The 14,224-nt window shown below is 48.0% G+C and overlaps 2 protein-coding genes across 8 annotated transcripts in view; one reads left to right on the top strand and one right to left on the bottom strand.

Annotated features, from left to right (window-relative positions):
- Boc (biregional cell adhesion molecule-related/down-regulated by oncogenes (Cdon) binding protein) overlaps positions 1 to 9,322 on the top strand; it is a 73,826-nt gene extending 64,504 nt beyond the window's left edge. The window contains exons 9-19 of the mRNA NM_172506.2: positions 1,395 to 1,554; positions 1,949 to 2,059; positions 2,468 to 2,674; positions 3,014 to 3,195; positions 3,685 to 3,790; positions 4,105 to 4,227; positions 5,636 to 5,857; positions 6,515 to 6,750; positions 6,938 to 7,017; positions 7,465 to 7,655; positions 8,568 to 9,322. Of these exons, the coding sequence (NP_766094.1) occupies positions 1,395 to 1,554; positions 1,949 to 2,059; positions 2,468 to 2,674; positions 3,014 to 3,195; positions 3,685 to 3,790; positions 4,105 to 4,227; positions 5,636 to 5,857; positions 6,515 to 6,750; positions 6,938 to 7,017; positions 7,465 to 7,655; positions 8,568 to 8,755 (1,806 nt within the window). The 3' untranslated portion in view covers positions 8,756 to 9,322. The remainder of the gene's footprint in view (positions 1 to 1,394; positions 1,555 to 1,948; positions 2,060 to 2,467; positions 2,675 to 3,013; positions 3,196 to 3,684; positions 3,791 to 4,104; positions 4,228 to 5,635; positions 5,858 to 6,514; positions 6,751 to 6,937; positions 7,018 to 7,464; positions 7,656 to 8,567) is intronic.
- Positions 9,323 to 11,672: 2,350 nt separating this feature from the next.
- The window catches only part of Cfap44 (cilia and flagella associated protein 44), an 87,953-nt gene continuing 85,401 nt past the window's right edge, over positions 11,673 to 14,224 (bottom strand). For 6 of the 7 annotated variants that reach the window (XM_011245864.3, XM_006521963.3, XM_006521964.3 and 3 more), the window contains one exon: positions 11,673 to 13,126. In XM_011245864.3, the coding sequence (XP_011244166.1) occupies positions 12,935 to 13,126 (192 nt within the window). In that variant the 3' untranslated portion in view covers positions 11,673 to 12,934. The remainder of the gene's footprint in view (positions 13,127 to 14,224) is intronic. The other variant, NM_001033247.1, reaches the window with a different exon arrangement.

Here is a 14,224-nt window from a genome sequence, read left to right as displayed (position 1 = left end):
GTGGGTTTGGGTTTTTTGGGGGGTTGTTTTGTTTTGTTTTTGTTTTGTTTTGTTTGTTTTTTGTTTTTGTGGGTTTTTTTGTTTTGTTTTGTTTTTTTCTATTCTCTGTCTTTTGCAGGGCATTGGGAATTAGTCAGGCTGATTTTCACGTGCACAGAGCAAGTTTCATCTCATCCACTGTAGACCTAGGCTACTGTGTTTGGGTTTCCAGCATCACTGGGGACTCTCAGCTTGTGAAAACCTTTCCCCTTGGAACAAATCCTGGAAGCCCGACATTAATGAGCTCAGACCATCCCCTGGCCTTGAATGGGACGTTTTGTTCTACTTGCGAATACTTTGCTCAGGGATAAGAGCTTTCCCCAGCAGCTGGTCGCTTTCTTAATCAAACCTCAGCTCTCTATTCTGGCAGGCTTTCTGAGATGCACAGAGCTGGCCACAAAGTCCTTCTTAAAAGATGGTGGGTGGGAGGAAATAATCTCTCACCATTGCCTTTCGGTGCCCGGAGTTCTCCCATAAATATTTTTTTAAAGAGCTAACCATTAAAAGTTCATTTATAATCCTTCACGGACACCCTGTTTTTTAAGCTTCAAGAACAGGGACAGGGAGCAGAAACCGGAGAAGAATTTTAAAGTGAGAAATCTCACAGGGTGAAGGGTGCCAAGAGCGTCAGGAGACAGGCCAGGCATTCATTTGTTGGGAACCTCACCTGTGCCAAGTCATCTCATTTGACTCCAGAGTAACTCAAGACATTGTATTTGCCCATCTTAGGGATGAATGGCTCAGGGCTCACCAGTGTGGGAGTTTGTTTGGGGTTATACAGTCAGAACTTGAATTTGGGGTTTTCCACTCCCAGAATCCTCTGTCTAGAACAGGTAACTTCTGAGCATGCTCTTTGGACACAAGTGCTCACTAGCTTTGCAACCATGGATGAATTCCTCAGCTCTCCGGGCTGAGGCTCTTTGCTGTGGACACTGACTGCTGAGACTTAGGGACAGGCAGTGCACTGAGAATGAGCACACTAGGACCATCTTTCCATTGCTTCCACTTTTGTTATCATTCCTGCCACCATCTCTCCTTAGAATATGGACTGAAGGGCTCGGGTTTGGCTTCATATGCAAGCAGAGAGAACATAGATGAGGAGGTTGCAGGAGATGGGAGAGTGGCCTTTGGGGGACTGACAGTTCAGTCTAGCTTTGTAGCTATCCTTGCAAACTTTCCTTAATAGGATCATTACCTTAGAGAGTAGGAGAACCAGTCTGAGCTCTGCAGTCCCACCAGCCTTTAACCTAGCCCACGGTCCTCTTTCTCTCTTCCTGCCATCTTGGGCTCAGGCCGAAAACCTCCTGGACACCACAGCAGAAGCAGGTCCTTACCCCAGTCACCCTCTTCAGCAGGTCACGAACTCCTCTGACGACTGGACCATTTCTGGCATTCCAGCCAACCAGCACCGCCTCACCCTGACCAGGCTTGACCCTGGAAGCTTGTACGAAGTGGAGATGGCAGCCTACAACTGTGCTGGCGAGGGCCAGACAGCTATGGTCACCTTCCGAACAGGTAAGTCAAATATTTTTGCTTAGCTCAGAGTTCCAAAGGCCCGAGCAAGTTATAGTGAGGCCAGATGCAAAGTCCTGTTCACTTTGTTCACCTCTGTCCTTCTCCAGTGGCTGCCTCTGTGGACTTATGTGCCTGGACTAAAGCACTACCTTTCTTTATAAGATTGATGAACCTCTCTGGCATCCCCCCCCCCCCCCCCCCCCCCCCCGCTCAGCACAAGGATCAATAGCAGCACAATAGTAGAGAAAGCTGGGAATTACACCACACTTTCATTACCCTGAAATCTTAGTTGTATCACCTTGGTGCAGCCCTTGTCAGAGTCTTAGGCAAAACAGGAGTTTAGGAAGGGAGAGCTCATATGCTCTCTCACTTGTTCTCAATCCTTCTCACCCAGGACGGCGGCCCAAACCTGAGATCGTGGCCAGTAAGGAGCAGCAGATCCAGAGAGATGACCCTGGTGCCAGTCTCCAGAGCAGCAGCCAGCCTGACCATGGCCGCCTCTCCCGTAAGCCCAGCAACAGTGAGGGGCAGGCAGAGGGTAATAAGGACAAACTGTCACAGAGGACTCGTTGCTGCAGGTTAAATGAGGTTAGGGTTCTGAGGTCCAAGAGTCCCAGTGACATATTCTGCATCTCTTTAGTGAACCACAATGAAAATATGCCCTTTGGAGAAAATACTGGAATTACCGAGTCTGTGGATCCAGAGAACATTAATTCTCTACCCTCTATTTTTGCAGAAGAGTAGATGAAGAAACACTGGGGACTCTCCCATGCAAGGGAATGTGATAAACACAACAGCAGGCAGAGGAAGGAACAGGCCCTTGTTAGGCTCAGGTTGGGTCTAGGTGGTCCAGAGCATCATCTCATGGTATCCCTGTTTGTCTATGTCTTTCCTCTGTGCACGGCCATCCCAGCCCCAGAAGCTCCAGACAGACCCACCATCTCCACAGCTTCTGAGACCTCCGTGTACGTAACCTGGATTCCCCGAGGGAACGGCGGCTTCCCGATTCAGTCTTTCCGTGTAGAGTACAAGAAGCTAAAAAAAGTGGGAGATTGGATACTGGCTACCAGTGCCATACCTCCCTCGAGGCTCTCTGTGGAGATCACAGGCCTAGAGAAAGGTAGGAGCCTGGTCCCCTTCCTGGTTCTTTCTGTGCTGGGACCCCGTGGAGGAGGAGGAACAGTGGACGGTCTTAATTCAGTCCTCCCTTCATTCCCCACAAGTACTCATGGGTATGGAATTTGTGGCTCTGCCTTAGCCCCACACCCCCGCCTCCTTCCTCTCTCCAAAGAGGAGTCCAGAGCCATTTCCTGTGTGGCTTGAGGAGGATGGGGGTTCTTATGGGTCCTGTGTGGACATCTTTGGGGAAGAGCTGACCAGATATCCCCGGGCTGGGCCTTGAAGAGCAGTGGGAGAAATCAGCTGTATTTCCCGAGCTCAGGAAGACTCTCCCTTACAGGTATTTCTTACAAGTTCCGAGTTCGTGCTTTGAACATGTTAGGGGAGAGTGAGCCCAGTGCTCCCTCCCGGCCCTACGTGGTGTCAGGCTACAGTGGCCGTGTATATGAGAGGCCCGTGGCAGGACCTTACATCACCTTCACTGATGCAGTCAATGAGACCACTATTATGCTCAAGTGGATGGTAAGTGGCTGGACCACCAGTAGTGTGAAAATGTTTCTCCTCCCACTTAGTGAACCTGACAGCCCCTTTGCGGTGTCTTGGGAGGGTGTCAGTAGCTGGAGCTCTTGTTGGTTGTCTCTTTTAAACTGGTTCCCACTTTCTGATTGCATCCTACCTTCCTTCCTGCTTTTTACCCGATACCACAGGGAATCTCAAGCCTTGTCCAGCATCCCTTTGTGCTTCCAGGAAGGCTCAGAAGGGATCAAAAGTCTTTGAAGAATTATAATCTGTTTCTTGCTTCTAAAATCTCCAGGGTCCATCAGCAAAATAAAATAATGCCCTATCTCTGCAGCCTTCTTCAGAGAACCTGAGGGACTTATTCAGGACTGTTTGTTGGGGCCTCTGGGAAGTCCGAACTCTGGACTTGAGGGAAGATTCCACAGCCTTGTGGTTTTGCTTTGATGATTTCTCTAACGCACTGTGAACATGTCTGTTTTCTATCCCATGTAGTATATCCCAGCCAGTAACAACAACACCCCAATCCATGGCTTCTATATCTACTACCGACCCACAGACAGTGACAATGACAGTGACTACAAGAAGGACATGGTAGAAGGTGAGAAGACGCATTGATGGGGTGTCCTTCACTGGCAAGGGGGTCTGGGTGTTGGCAAGACCTCATGAATCATAGAATGGAATCTATGTTCTGTGTTGGTGGGTCCCTTATGACACACGTGGAGCTATCCAGTTAAAAGGGCCAACATGCTTCTTTCTTACTGACCGGCACAACAGAAACATGAGTGGTCATACAGATGTCATGTGTCTCTTGTGTTGATCAGCAGCTAAGACGATCAGGTTTGTCTGATTGTGTGATCAAGGCCAAGCATACGACATATACATCACCATAGTGACCCTCACTTTCCTTCCCAGGGGACAGGTACTGGCACTCCATCAGCCACCTGCAGCCAGAGACTTCCTATGACATTAAAATGCAGTGCTTCAATGAAGGAGGGGAGAGCGAGTTCAGCAATGTCATGATCTGCGAGACCAAAGGTGATTCTTCCAGGGTCCTCTCCTGTCCCAGGAATCCCCACAGACTGGAGCAGAGCCTCTCTCCCACCCACCCTGGCATCCCTTCCAAGAAGACCCTGATTTTGGAAGGATCCCTCATCAGTTGCCTCCCAAATGATTCTCTTGAGCTGTGTGTGAATACGAGTAGGTTGCCACCATGATGACTTCAAGGACGTGAGAACTAACTGATCCATGAACTCATTAGGAACGGAACCCATCTTAAGATGGAAATGTTCTATACACTCTATATTTCTTGGCATTTGGTATCTATATTTATTGGTTTTATTTAATTTAACTGTAGCCTGGTAATATGGGAATGGAATCTGAGCCTCAGGAAACTTATTATATCTACACCTTGGCCAAAGTTTTATAACCAAGATGTGGTAGAGGCCGCTTCAGACAGTTTCATATAGCTATAAGCCCAGGTCCATTTTCTGCACAAAAGCCTATTAGACACACGTATATTCTGCACTAACTTAAATGCAAACACGTGCACTTGTTCACATGTGAACATTCATTGTTCAGGTGAGTGGGCATCATTATGTCTGGTTTTTAAATACTCCAAGTTGATGAAGTAGTGAATTACTAAAGACCTAATCATAGGACCACAATGGAGTCAGAGAAAACAGCACTCCCTGTGGCTGAGGCAACTGTGTTCTCTCCCCCTATGCATCGCCTTCAGTCATTTTGCAAATACTCACTGAGCACCAACTGTATACACTTGCCCTCTGTGCCACATCCATCGAAGGGAGAGACACATGCACACAGCCAAACTCTTTAAGCTGGAATGAGGAGGGAGTGCCCCTGAGGGTCTTGCCAAGCCTAAAAAGTGGCTCAGGCAAGAAACCCTGACATCACTGGGTCACTGAAGAATGCTGGAGGAGGAGCTATGCAGTTTACAGGGACTGTGAGGTAGAAGAGGGTCCTTGTTGGGCTTCTTTATAATAATGGTCACAGGCAGGCTGAGGGGAGAGAAGTGGGGCTCTGAGATAAAGGTGAAGAGAATGGTTCTGTCCCTGCTTTACAACCCATGCTAATCCCTAACACTTCAGATCCCTTCATCTACCTGGAGATGGCAAAGCTGTGGGAAAGTCCTTCCACCTGCGTCCACTCACCGCTCTCACACATTTTAATTGTTCTTTCAGAAACCACATTTACCTGTGCCCACTCTGACTCAGTGTTTGGCTCACAAACACCTCAACAGCACATTGCACGTTAGGTGTCAATGTCCTTGATAAGTTATGGACAGGATTCAGATAAGGGATATTGAGTCCCCTGTCTTGGGATCTAGGCCCCATTTCCTATGTCCATGGAATTGAGGTGCTTTGTTTTTCTACTTGTAAAAAGACAGAAAAATAGATACTGATGTGAGTTTTGTCTTCAATTGCAGCTCGGAAATTTTCTGGTCAGCCTGGAAGACCCCCACCCTTGACTCTAGCTCCACCACAGCCTCCGCCCCTAGAAACCATGGAACGGCCGGTGGGCACTGGAGCCATGGTGGCACGGGCCAGCGACCTGCCCTATCTGATTGTCGGGGTTGTTCTGGGCTCTATAGTCCTCATCATCGTCACCTTCATCCCCTTCTGCCTATGGAGGGCCTGGTCTAAGCAGAGTGAGTGACACCTCAGCACAGAGGGGAAGGAGGGGAGATGCCTCTCAGCTCACCAAGCTGGCCAGTGCCCAGGCAGGGCCAGTGGTCCAGCTCCACCTCCCTGGGAACTCAAGCAACCAAATTCAGGTGGCCCCCAAGGTCCCACAGAAACACTGAATATCTGAGACTGGGCTCCTCCCTCCTCTCTCTCTCTCTCTCTCTCTCCCTCTCTCTCTCTCTCTCTCTCTCTCTCATCCTTTCTCACCCTGGGGTTCTGTAATTATCTGCTCCATCTTTTTCAAATGTCTGAAGTTGTTTCTCAAACATGTTCATATACAAATTGCTCCTGCCTCATCCCGCATCCTGCTCGTCTGCCCAGTGGGCGCTGCCTTGAGCCCTCCGTTCCTCCTGGGCTAACCTGACTTGCCCGTTAGTTTCTGTTTCAAATAGCAGTATCTGCACTGACTCTCCCACGAAACAATGGCTTCACTGCCCGGAAGCCATTGACTCACTGTCTTTCTACACTCCTCACTCTAAAGAAGAAATGGGTGATAGGAAGACTTAGAAAAAGTATTCTCCGGCTGTTGGACAGTCACCTCCCTGCCTATCGCTCTGACACTGAGTGTGGGGCTTTATCCAGCTGTAGGAGGCTAAGGAGACCCCCGTCTTCTATTTCAGAACACACAACAGATCTGGGTTTTCCTCGGAGTGCCCTCCTGTCTTCTTCGTGCCAGTACACAATGGTGCCATTGGAGGGACTTCCAGGTCACCAAGCCAACGGGCAGCCCTACCTTGGTGGCGTCAGTGGACGGGCCTGTGTCAGTCGAGTGCACGGAAGCAGGGGCTGCCCTGCTGCTACAGTGGGCTGTCCAGGCAGGAAGCCTCAGCAGCACTGCCCAGGGGAGCTTGCCCAGGTAAAGGGTTCCTGAGTGTGAGCCCCGGGTGCACATACGGCGGGACAATGAGCTGCCTCTTGGGCCTTCCCCCTGTTCATCCAGAGCTGCTGGGCTGAGCTCCCTAGAGTTAACCACAGCTCATCCTGCTCAGTGGTGAGCACTGCACCAGGAGCTCCCGTCACGACCTTCCGTTCTTTCCTTCAAGCAGCGGGAAGACACCAACAGCCAACTGAGGCAGCCCATTGTTAGCAACGGATATGACCTCCAGAACCAGCAGGTTGCCAGGTAACCAGGCCCCTCCCATTCCCACTTTTATTCCCAAGTCTCCAATCCTCCCATTCCCTTTCGCTATCCAAAGTCGGTCAACCAGAGCTAAGTAGCGCTTCGTGCAGGGATCCCCAAGTTTGCTATTTGTGCCCGATGGGGCAGTTACCCCATGGGCAAGGTGCTGTGTACACACTTATGATACTCTTCTGCTTAGGGGCTTCGGTTGTTTCTCAGCATCTGTCACTCACTGGCTCACCAAAACCCTGGAGGTAGAACCAACTTTGCCTACAGGCCCCAGAACACCCAGTTTGCCACCTCCCACAATAAAGCTCAACTATCACCGGCTGAATTTGGTGGGGCAGCTCCTGATGTTCACAGGGGACCGGTGTGATGTATGTCAGATAGTGAAAGTGCACGCCCATTCTGCTTGCACTAACCCACCCCATCTGGTCTTGTACAACGCAGAGGTCCCCAGTGTGCCTCAGGAGTAGGAGCTTTCTTATACACGCTGCCTGATGACTCAACTCACCAGCTGCTCCAACCTCAAGACTGCTGTCACCTCCAGAAGCAACCCGTCACCACATGCCAAACAGCAGTGAGGCGAACGTCTGAAAGTCCTGGACTAGAATCTTCATGGGACCCTCCATATCATTCAGGTCAGCCAGGGGCGGCAGGGAGATCTTGTCTGATGGGGTCACCCATAACCCAGCGATGGCTTTGAGGAGAAAGGACAAGGGACTTCTTCAAGGGAGTGTTTGGGAGTTGGGGATGGATGGCCACTCATTTGCTACTAAAGGCTAGAGGGCCAGGAGGCCTTCCCAGTATGGTCTGACTCCAACACTCTAACTGTGGTCCTCAAAGGCTGAAGAGAAAGCGCATCCTCTATTCCAACGGAAGAAGCCTATTTGCTCTCTGTTTTTGAGATTCAGGGCTATTCGCAGAGTCTCTCTGCCCCTCATCACATGGGGGCCTCTCTGATCCTCTGTTCTGTCAGGTCTTAATTAGGGATTGGTTCTTATCAGTCACCAGGAAGCCATGCATGTGCACACGTCACCATAGTAACTGTCTACGCCCACAAAACTTGTTCATGGCCGGGGGGGGGGGGGGGTGCTACCCCTGCCCATAGCTCCCTCTCTACCTACGTCTAGCAAATCCACCAGGACTTAGTTGGGGCACTTGGTACTTCAGAGGATGAGTTGGCGTTTCTTAGCTTCCCCGGGGGTGCATGCTCCTGCCATGAGGACCCTAGACCCTGTCTCTAGGACATGAAATTCTAAAAGACCATCAGCTCCAAAGCCAGGCCAGTCGTCATGAAAACAAGGTTTGGTTGGATCGTGAGGTAGAACACAGCCTGGCTAGAGAGAGCCGGGCATCCCTTTGTGTTTTGTGTGTACGTAGCTGATGGCTACAAGTCGAGTGCTTTGAAGTCTAATGCCTTTGGTCCCAACATAGATGAATTGTAAGGGTCCTCCCCTTCCAGGGCCAGTGTGACCAGCTATAGGTAGAGAGTAGCGCAGGACTGCATAGTGAGTCTAGATTTTAATGTCGCCTACGTTTTCCCCTCACAGGGCCCCAGTGCTGTTTAGGTCTTGTACCAGTTGAAGAAGTAGACAGTTCTGACTCCTGCCAAGTGGGTGGAGGAGACTGGAGTTCCCAGCATCCATCAGGGACCTACACAGGACAGGAACGTGGGATGCGGTTCTCGCCTAGCCCATCAGTTCATGTGTCCTTTGAAACACCACCTCCCACAATTTAGGCCGAAGCTAATATCCCAGAAAGACTATATATTGTTTGTTTGTTTGTTTGTTGACAGAGAAAAATTGGTATTTATTTTTCTATTATAGCCATATTTATATATTTATGCACTTGTAAATAAATGTATATGTGTTTCTATAATTCTGGAGAGATATGGAATCCTCCCCTTTCTGGCACAAGACAGAAAGCAAGCAGCTGAGTAACTGGAGACCAGTGGAAATGAGTATCATAGATGGTCAGGCTGCAGATGGATCCCAGAACCTGCAGCTACCACGGACACCAGGAGGCCCTCGGGCCACTTGGTGGAAGGACCCTAAGCACACTGTTCATGAAGAACACAGGGATAAAGCAAAGGCCATCATGCCGCAGACTGGAGCCACCTGGAAGCCACTCCAATTTGGTGGCACAGGACAGGTTTCCAAGATGTCACGAGAAAAGCCCCAGATGTGTACAGCACTCTAAGCATTAACAGTCTCCCAGAATCAATAATCGGTGGCAACATATCTCTGTAAAAACAAACACTGTAACTTCTAAATAAATGTTTAGTCTTCCTTGTAACCTTCATCTTAGTCACGAGTGAGTCAGCGTTTTCTTTAGACGTCCGGCGTCCCGTCTTTGAGTGGCTGCAGTAAAGCCCTGCTCGAGATGATTTCCAACCCATCAGAGATAAAATCTGGGAACAGTCGCAAATATTTTTCATATTTTTTTGTCTCTTTAAACAATGAATGCTGAATTTGGATTCATGTAACATGACACTACAAACTGCTTACTCCAAGAAGGAATACACAGACAGGAAGCAAATTCACTGTTCTCTTGCCGGACTGGAGGTGAGCATCTGCCATATTGAAGGAATGAAGTGAATTCTTCTTGTGTAGGGATGTGTGTGTGTGTGTGTGTGTGTGTTTTAAAAGACCAACTATTGCTTCCAAAACACCATTTAGCTTAGTACTATGCCACCCGTTAACACGTGGTCCCTAGTAGGTTCCTTTCATTCTAAAGTTACCATTGCTGGAGGAGTTGACTCATTTCAAGCCAACATTTATTTAATGTTGTTCCACAAAAAGATCATTCATAGGGGTAAGTGTGTGAGCGTGCATTCGTGCGTGTGTGCGTGCGAACTTAAAACTTTTATGTGTGGCACAAGACTTAATAAGAAACTGAACATTTTAATGCAAGTCTTCACACATTTTGAGTATTCATTGTGCGGGGAGGGATTGTATATTTCAGGAAAATGAGGAGTTGGAATTCAGCCTGACACATTTAATCTTATTAAGAGTTGTATCAGACTGCTTTTCCAAGAATTTGCTAAGCAGGATCTAAGGTAGACTGGGATAAGGCCGCCATCTGCTGGTGGAAAGGAGTACTGCACCTAGCCATCGGTAGCCTTGCATCCGTTTTTCTACAAAGACGGCTAATCTGAATAAGAACTGTCCTCAAAATGCAGCATGATTTTCAGGAAGGTAGTGGCTTTTAACGTGTTTATAGAAATAAGTGTAAGGAACATGGAAATTATAAGAGCGTGAGGTCTAATCCTGCAAGGGAAGAAGTAAGATATGTGATTTCAAACACATACTGAAGCCTTTAGCGGTCACTTCCAGGAGAGGAATGGGCAGAGCTAATGCTTGCAGTCTTTGCTAATGCAGCTCAAATCTGAGCTGTAGTTAACTTGACAGGCTGTTGGAAGCTTGTTTTATTTTTGTAAAACCTAATTTTGCCTTCTACCTCTCCGTGACCTAAAGTAAATGTCAAAATGGGTTTTGGTGTGCGCCACTAAAAGCAACGTATAGACACCCTGCTTACTGTACTCTTTCAGGATGGTCAGACGCTGAAGGGAGTTGTCCAGGCTCCCTAGGATCCTGTTTCCCAAGTCTGCTACCAGATCCTGAGACCCACAGACCTCTAACCTCTAGCTCAATAACTTGTTTTTAAAGCTAAGTTTTGAGGCAACTTTTTTACGCATGAATGAATGAGCAATGAAGGCTATGATTAGCACCTGTTTGCCTTCATCAATGAAAGGCATAGCTGAGTGGAGAGACGGAGTTACTTCAATCTACTTCATACCGTATGAGGCAACGACTGATTGCTTTTTTGTTTGTTTGTTTGTTTGTTTGTTGCAACAGGGTTTCTCTGTATAGCTCTGGCTGTCCTGGAACTCACTTTGTAGACCAGGCTGGCCTCGAATGCCTCTGCCTCCCAAGTGCTGGGATTAAAGGCGTGCGCCACCACGCCCAGCGACTGATTGCTTTTTAGGTGGCCTTGCCCTTAATCTGCCTCCCTTTACATGAGCAATACAAAAATCCAGAGGCAGACTCTTCATGCTGTGTTGGTATGCACAAACACTACTACCATGTCCAACATGAACCATGGGTTAGGCTTAGGATATTCTTTCAAGGAAAACCGTACTACCTACCAACTCACCAAAGTAGACAGGGAACATGCAGATACATGAATGTGTTAGAATTATATCAGAAAAAACCCAAACAGGCCCAAGAACATACCTAATACACTTCGACCTTCATCTGGACACCATAAAAAGAAGAGTATCTAACACTGTGAGAGAACAGCCTTTAGCCAGTCATCTGACCCCCAGAAAATGTGCCAGGGATTGCTGACACACAAAGCATTCTAGAGGCTTCTACTATGATGCTGCCATTGGTCCATCTGGACCCAGCCCTGAGCCTTGCATCAAAAAAAGTCCAGCATTTCTGCTGCTAGTGTCAAACCTGAGCATTGCTTCCAGATAGCTAACTGGGCTCGATCATGTGGCTTGGATCATCTGGGCTTGGCTTCCAACTGGCCTCAATAGCGCCTAACCGTTTTAAAGGACTGCATTCATATCAGCGCCCTTGCTGCCTCTGGTTGAGGCCTCTCTAGGCTCTGTGGCCTCTAGCATCTTTGTATCCATTTGCAGATACGTGTGCTCACAAAGATGACATTTTACTGTGTGAAATGTAACCTGTGATCTGAGCTCTACTATTAGTGATCAAGAGTGTAGTCAAAGGCTACAAATACCAATAGCCAGCTGTGGGGGGAAATGAGGCTACTCCATAAATCACAGCCAATAAACCTGATGTGCCTTGTTCAATACACTCTGACACTCTGTGTGGAAGGGCGCAGACCTGTCTGTACATCGCTGGCGATTGTGTTCTCAGATGTGCAGTACAGAAACTCAGTAAGGACTCTTCAGCACAGCCCTCTGCCATAGCAGGGGCTTCTGGTAACAATTCACCTGGGAAATCAAAGTGTCACCGCTGGAGGGACACGACACCGAGTGTCAGGGAGATCAAGCTGTGAGGGGTGCAGCCATGAATTTCAATAAACCCTTCCCTGAGCTGGAGACTGCACTCTTGAGTTTAAAATGTCACCCACAGTCAAAAGCGACTGACTGTAAGAGTTAGAACCTAGGAGAGATGAAAATCTATTTTCTTCCCTTGTCTGGATCGGAACCAGGAAAGACTCAGGTGAAGCCTGACAGAAGGTAGAATTCTGCTGGAGCCGCCGAGAGCCGCTAGAGCAAAGCTTCCCTGACTGAGTTGTTTTGGAAAACGTGAGCCTCGGAATTGAGGAGTTTTCAGAAACTGGGTAAATCAGGGAGTCGCCTCTGCCAGCCCAACGCGAGCTGTTTCCCCGCGTCTGTCTGCATTTCCTCAGTCCCGAGCTTTGTGAAGTCAACAATAGCAACGCTTGCGTTTGCGTTTCGTATTCTAAGTTCTTATTGGCAGGATGGTTTGCCTTTTCTCTTATGTCCTTTCACAGACTGTTTAACACAAACAGTTTATTTTCTAAAGATCCAAGGACTAAGAAAAGGACGTTTCCTCATGGGTTGCTGAATAATAGTTTTTCTTGCCAATGGCTACATATTCGGAATACCAGAGAAACAGATTACTCTTCTGAAAACACATCTAACAGCTTGCTCTCTTGCAACCACGGGACTCGGCCTTCTTCATATCCAACCTAGGGTGAAAACGTCTAACTGGTCTCCTCAGCACAGTCACAAGTACAGTACAGGTCAGCGTCCCGGTGATTTCTAACCTGGGGAAATATTAAGTCACGGGGCAGGACCCCTTTTTTTAAGTTCACACTACGGTTCACTTTAAAGCGAGAGGATTGTTGTGGGTGACGGGGAAGTAGATCGGTGAAGTCCACTGGGCCTCTTGGTGGAAATGAGACGACGGCAACCTTAAGTGTCCATGGGCTTCATCTCGTTCTTTGGCTTGGGGGTGATAGGCGGGAGGAGGAGCCCCCCCTTCTTCCGCAAAAGCTCAATCTCTTCTTTTAAGGCCGTGATCTTCTCTAACTGGGTTTGGACCAGTTCGGTGACCTTCTGCTTTGCCACTATATCGGCTTTCCGAAGGCCCTGGAAGGCGTTTCCCTATTTGGGGAAAAATAAAATTAAAAGACAAACAGACCTCCTCTCTTCCAGCATATTACTTTTTACACATCCGCTAAAGCCTCACGCTTAAAACACGTGCCTTTGAACAACTTTTCAAATTCAACCTTGCTTTGGAAGTAGTTTAAACGATCTATCCATCCTTCTCCACTTGGAGGCTCATCACTGGGTCCCAGGTACGGTGCAAAGACAAGGTAGGGGGACCTAAGATAGGAGAGGAGCCCTTCACACTGGGGTCTAGCTGAAACTTCTCACCAGCTAAGAGTCAAGGAGTCCAGCACAATTGAAATCTGCTCTGATCTGCTCTGAAGGTTGCCTTCGTCAAGGCACCATCCCTTTTATGGAGATTTCAAGTACAAACGTTAAGATATCCATGAGCTACGCATAAAGTCGGTGAACACGTGACCTTGGGGCATAGTCTTTCCTCATTCCTAGCTGAAAGCCTGTGATTTTTGGCAGGCTTACAAATTAGACTGTATAAACTTCACTTACAGTTTAAAAAAAAAAAAAAAAAGTCCGCTCCTGTGTGCCACCTTGTGGCCCATGGTTTTCTCTGCCTGGACTCTCATTTTACATTGCGAATAAGTTCCCAGCTGATTATGAATAAGTTCCCAGCTGATGCAGGTATAGTTCCTCAGGGGACCATAATTTGAAAACACTTGGTTTAAATTACTTCCAGGATTCTTAAAGAAACTATAAATGGCAGGGCAGGAGGACTAAGAAAGATGACTGATTTTTTTCCCCAGACACTATAGAAGATGCTGAACTACTAGAGGACAAGACTCACTTTGGTGACCATGCACTAAATAAGTGTTGGAACCCATCACATACTCTGTAGTAAGTACATTCATAGGCTCAATATGGATTCCATAGTGACAAGTTGAAACCCTCAGAAAAAAAGAATCTAGCAAGCATTCAAGATGCCCACTTCCTGTCAAGTAAAAATAAACATATTGAAAGTGGACCCTGACACCAGCCAGATTCAGGGAGTGCACTGGCGTCTTTATTTGTGCTTGCTACCTTACTCTCCAAGACTGAGGTAAAGTGCATTGGTGAGTATTCATATGCGTTCGTGGCGCA

This window comes from Mus musculus, chromosome 16, assembly GCF_000001635.26.
Source record: "Mus musculus strain C57BL/6J chromosome 16, GRCm38.p6 C57BL/6J".
NCBI lineage: Eukaryota > Metazoa > Chordata > Mammalia > Rodentia > Muridae > Mus > Mus musculus.
The sequence above is the reverse complement of the archived record's forward strand: the minus strand, read 5'-3'. Positions and strand labels throughout refer to the sequence as shown.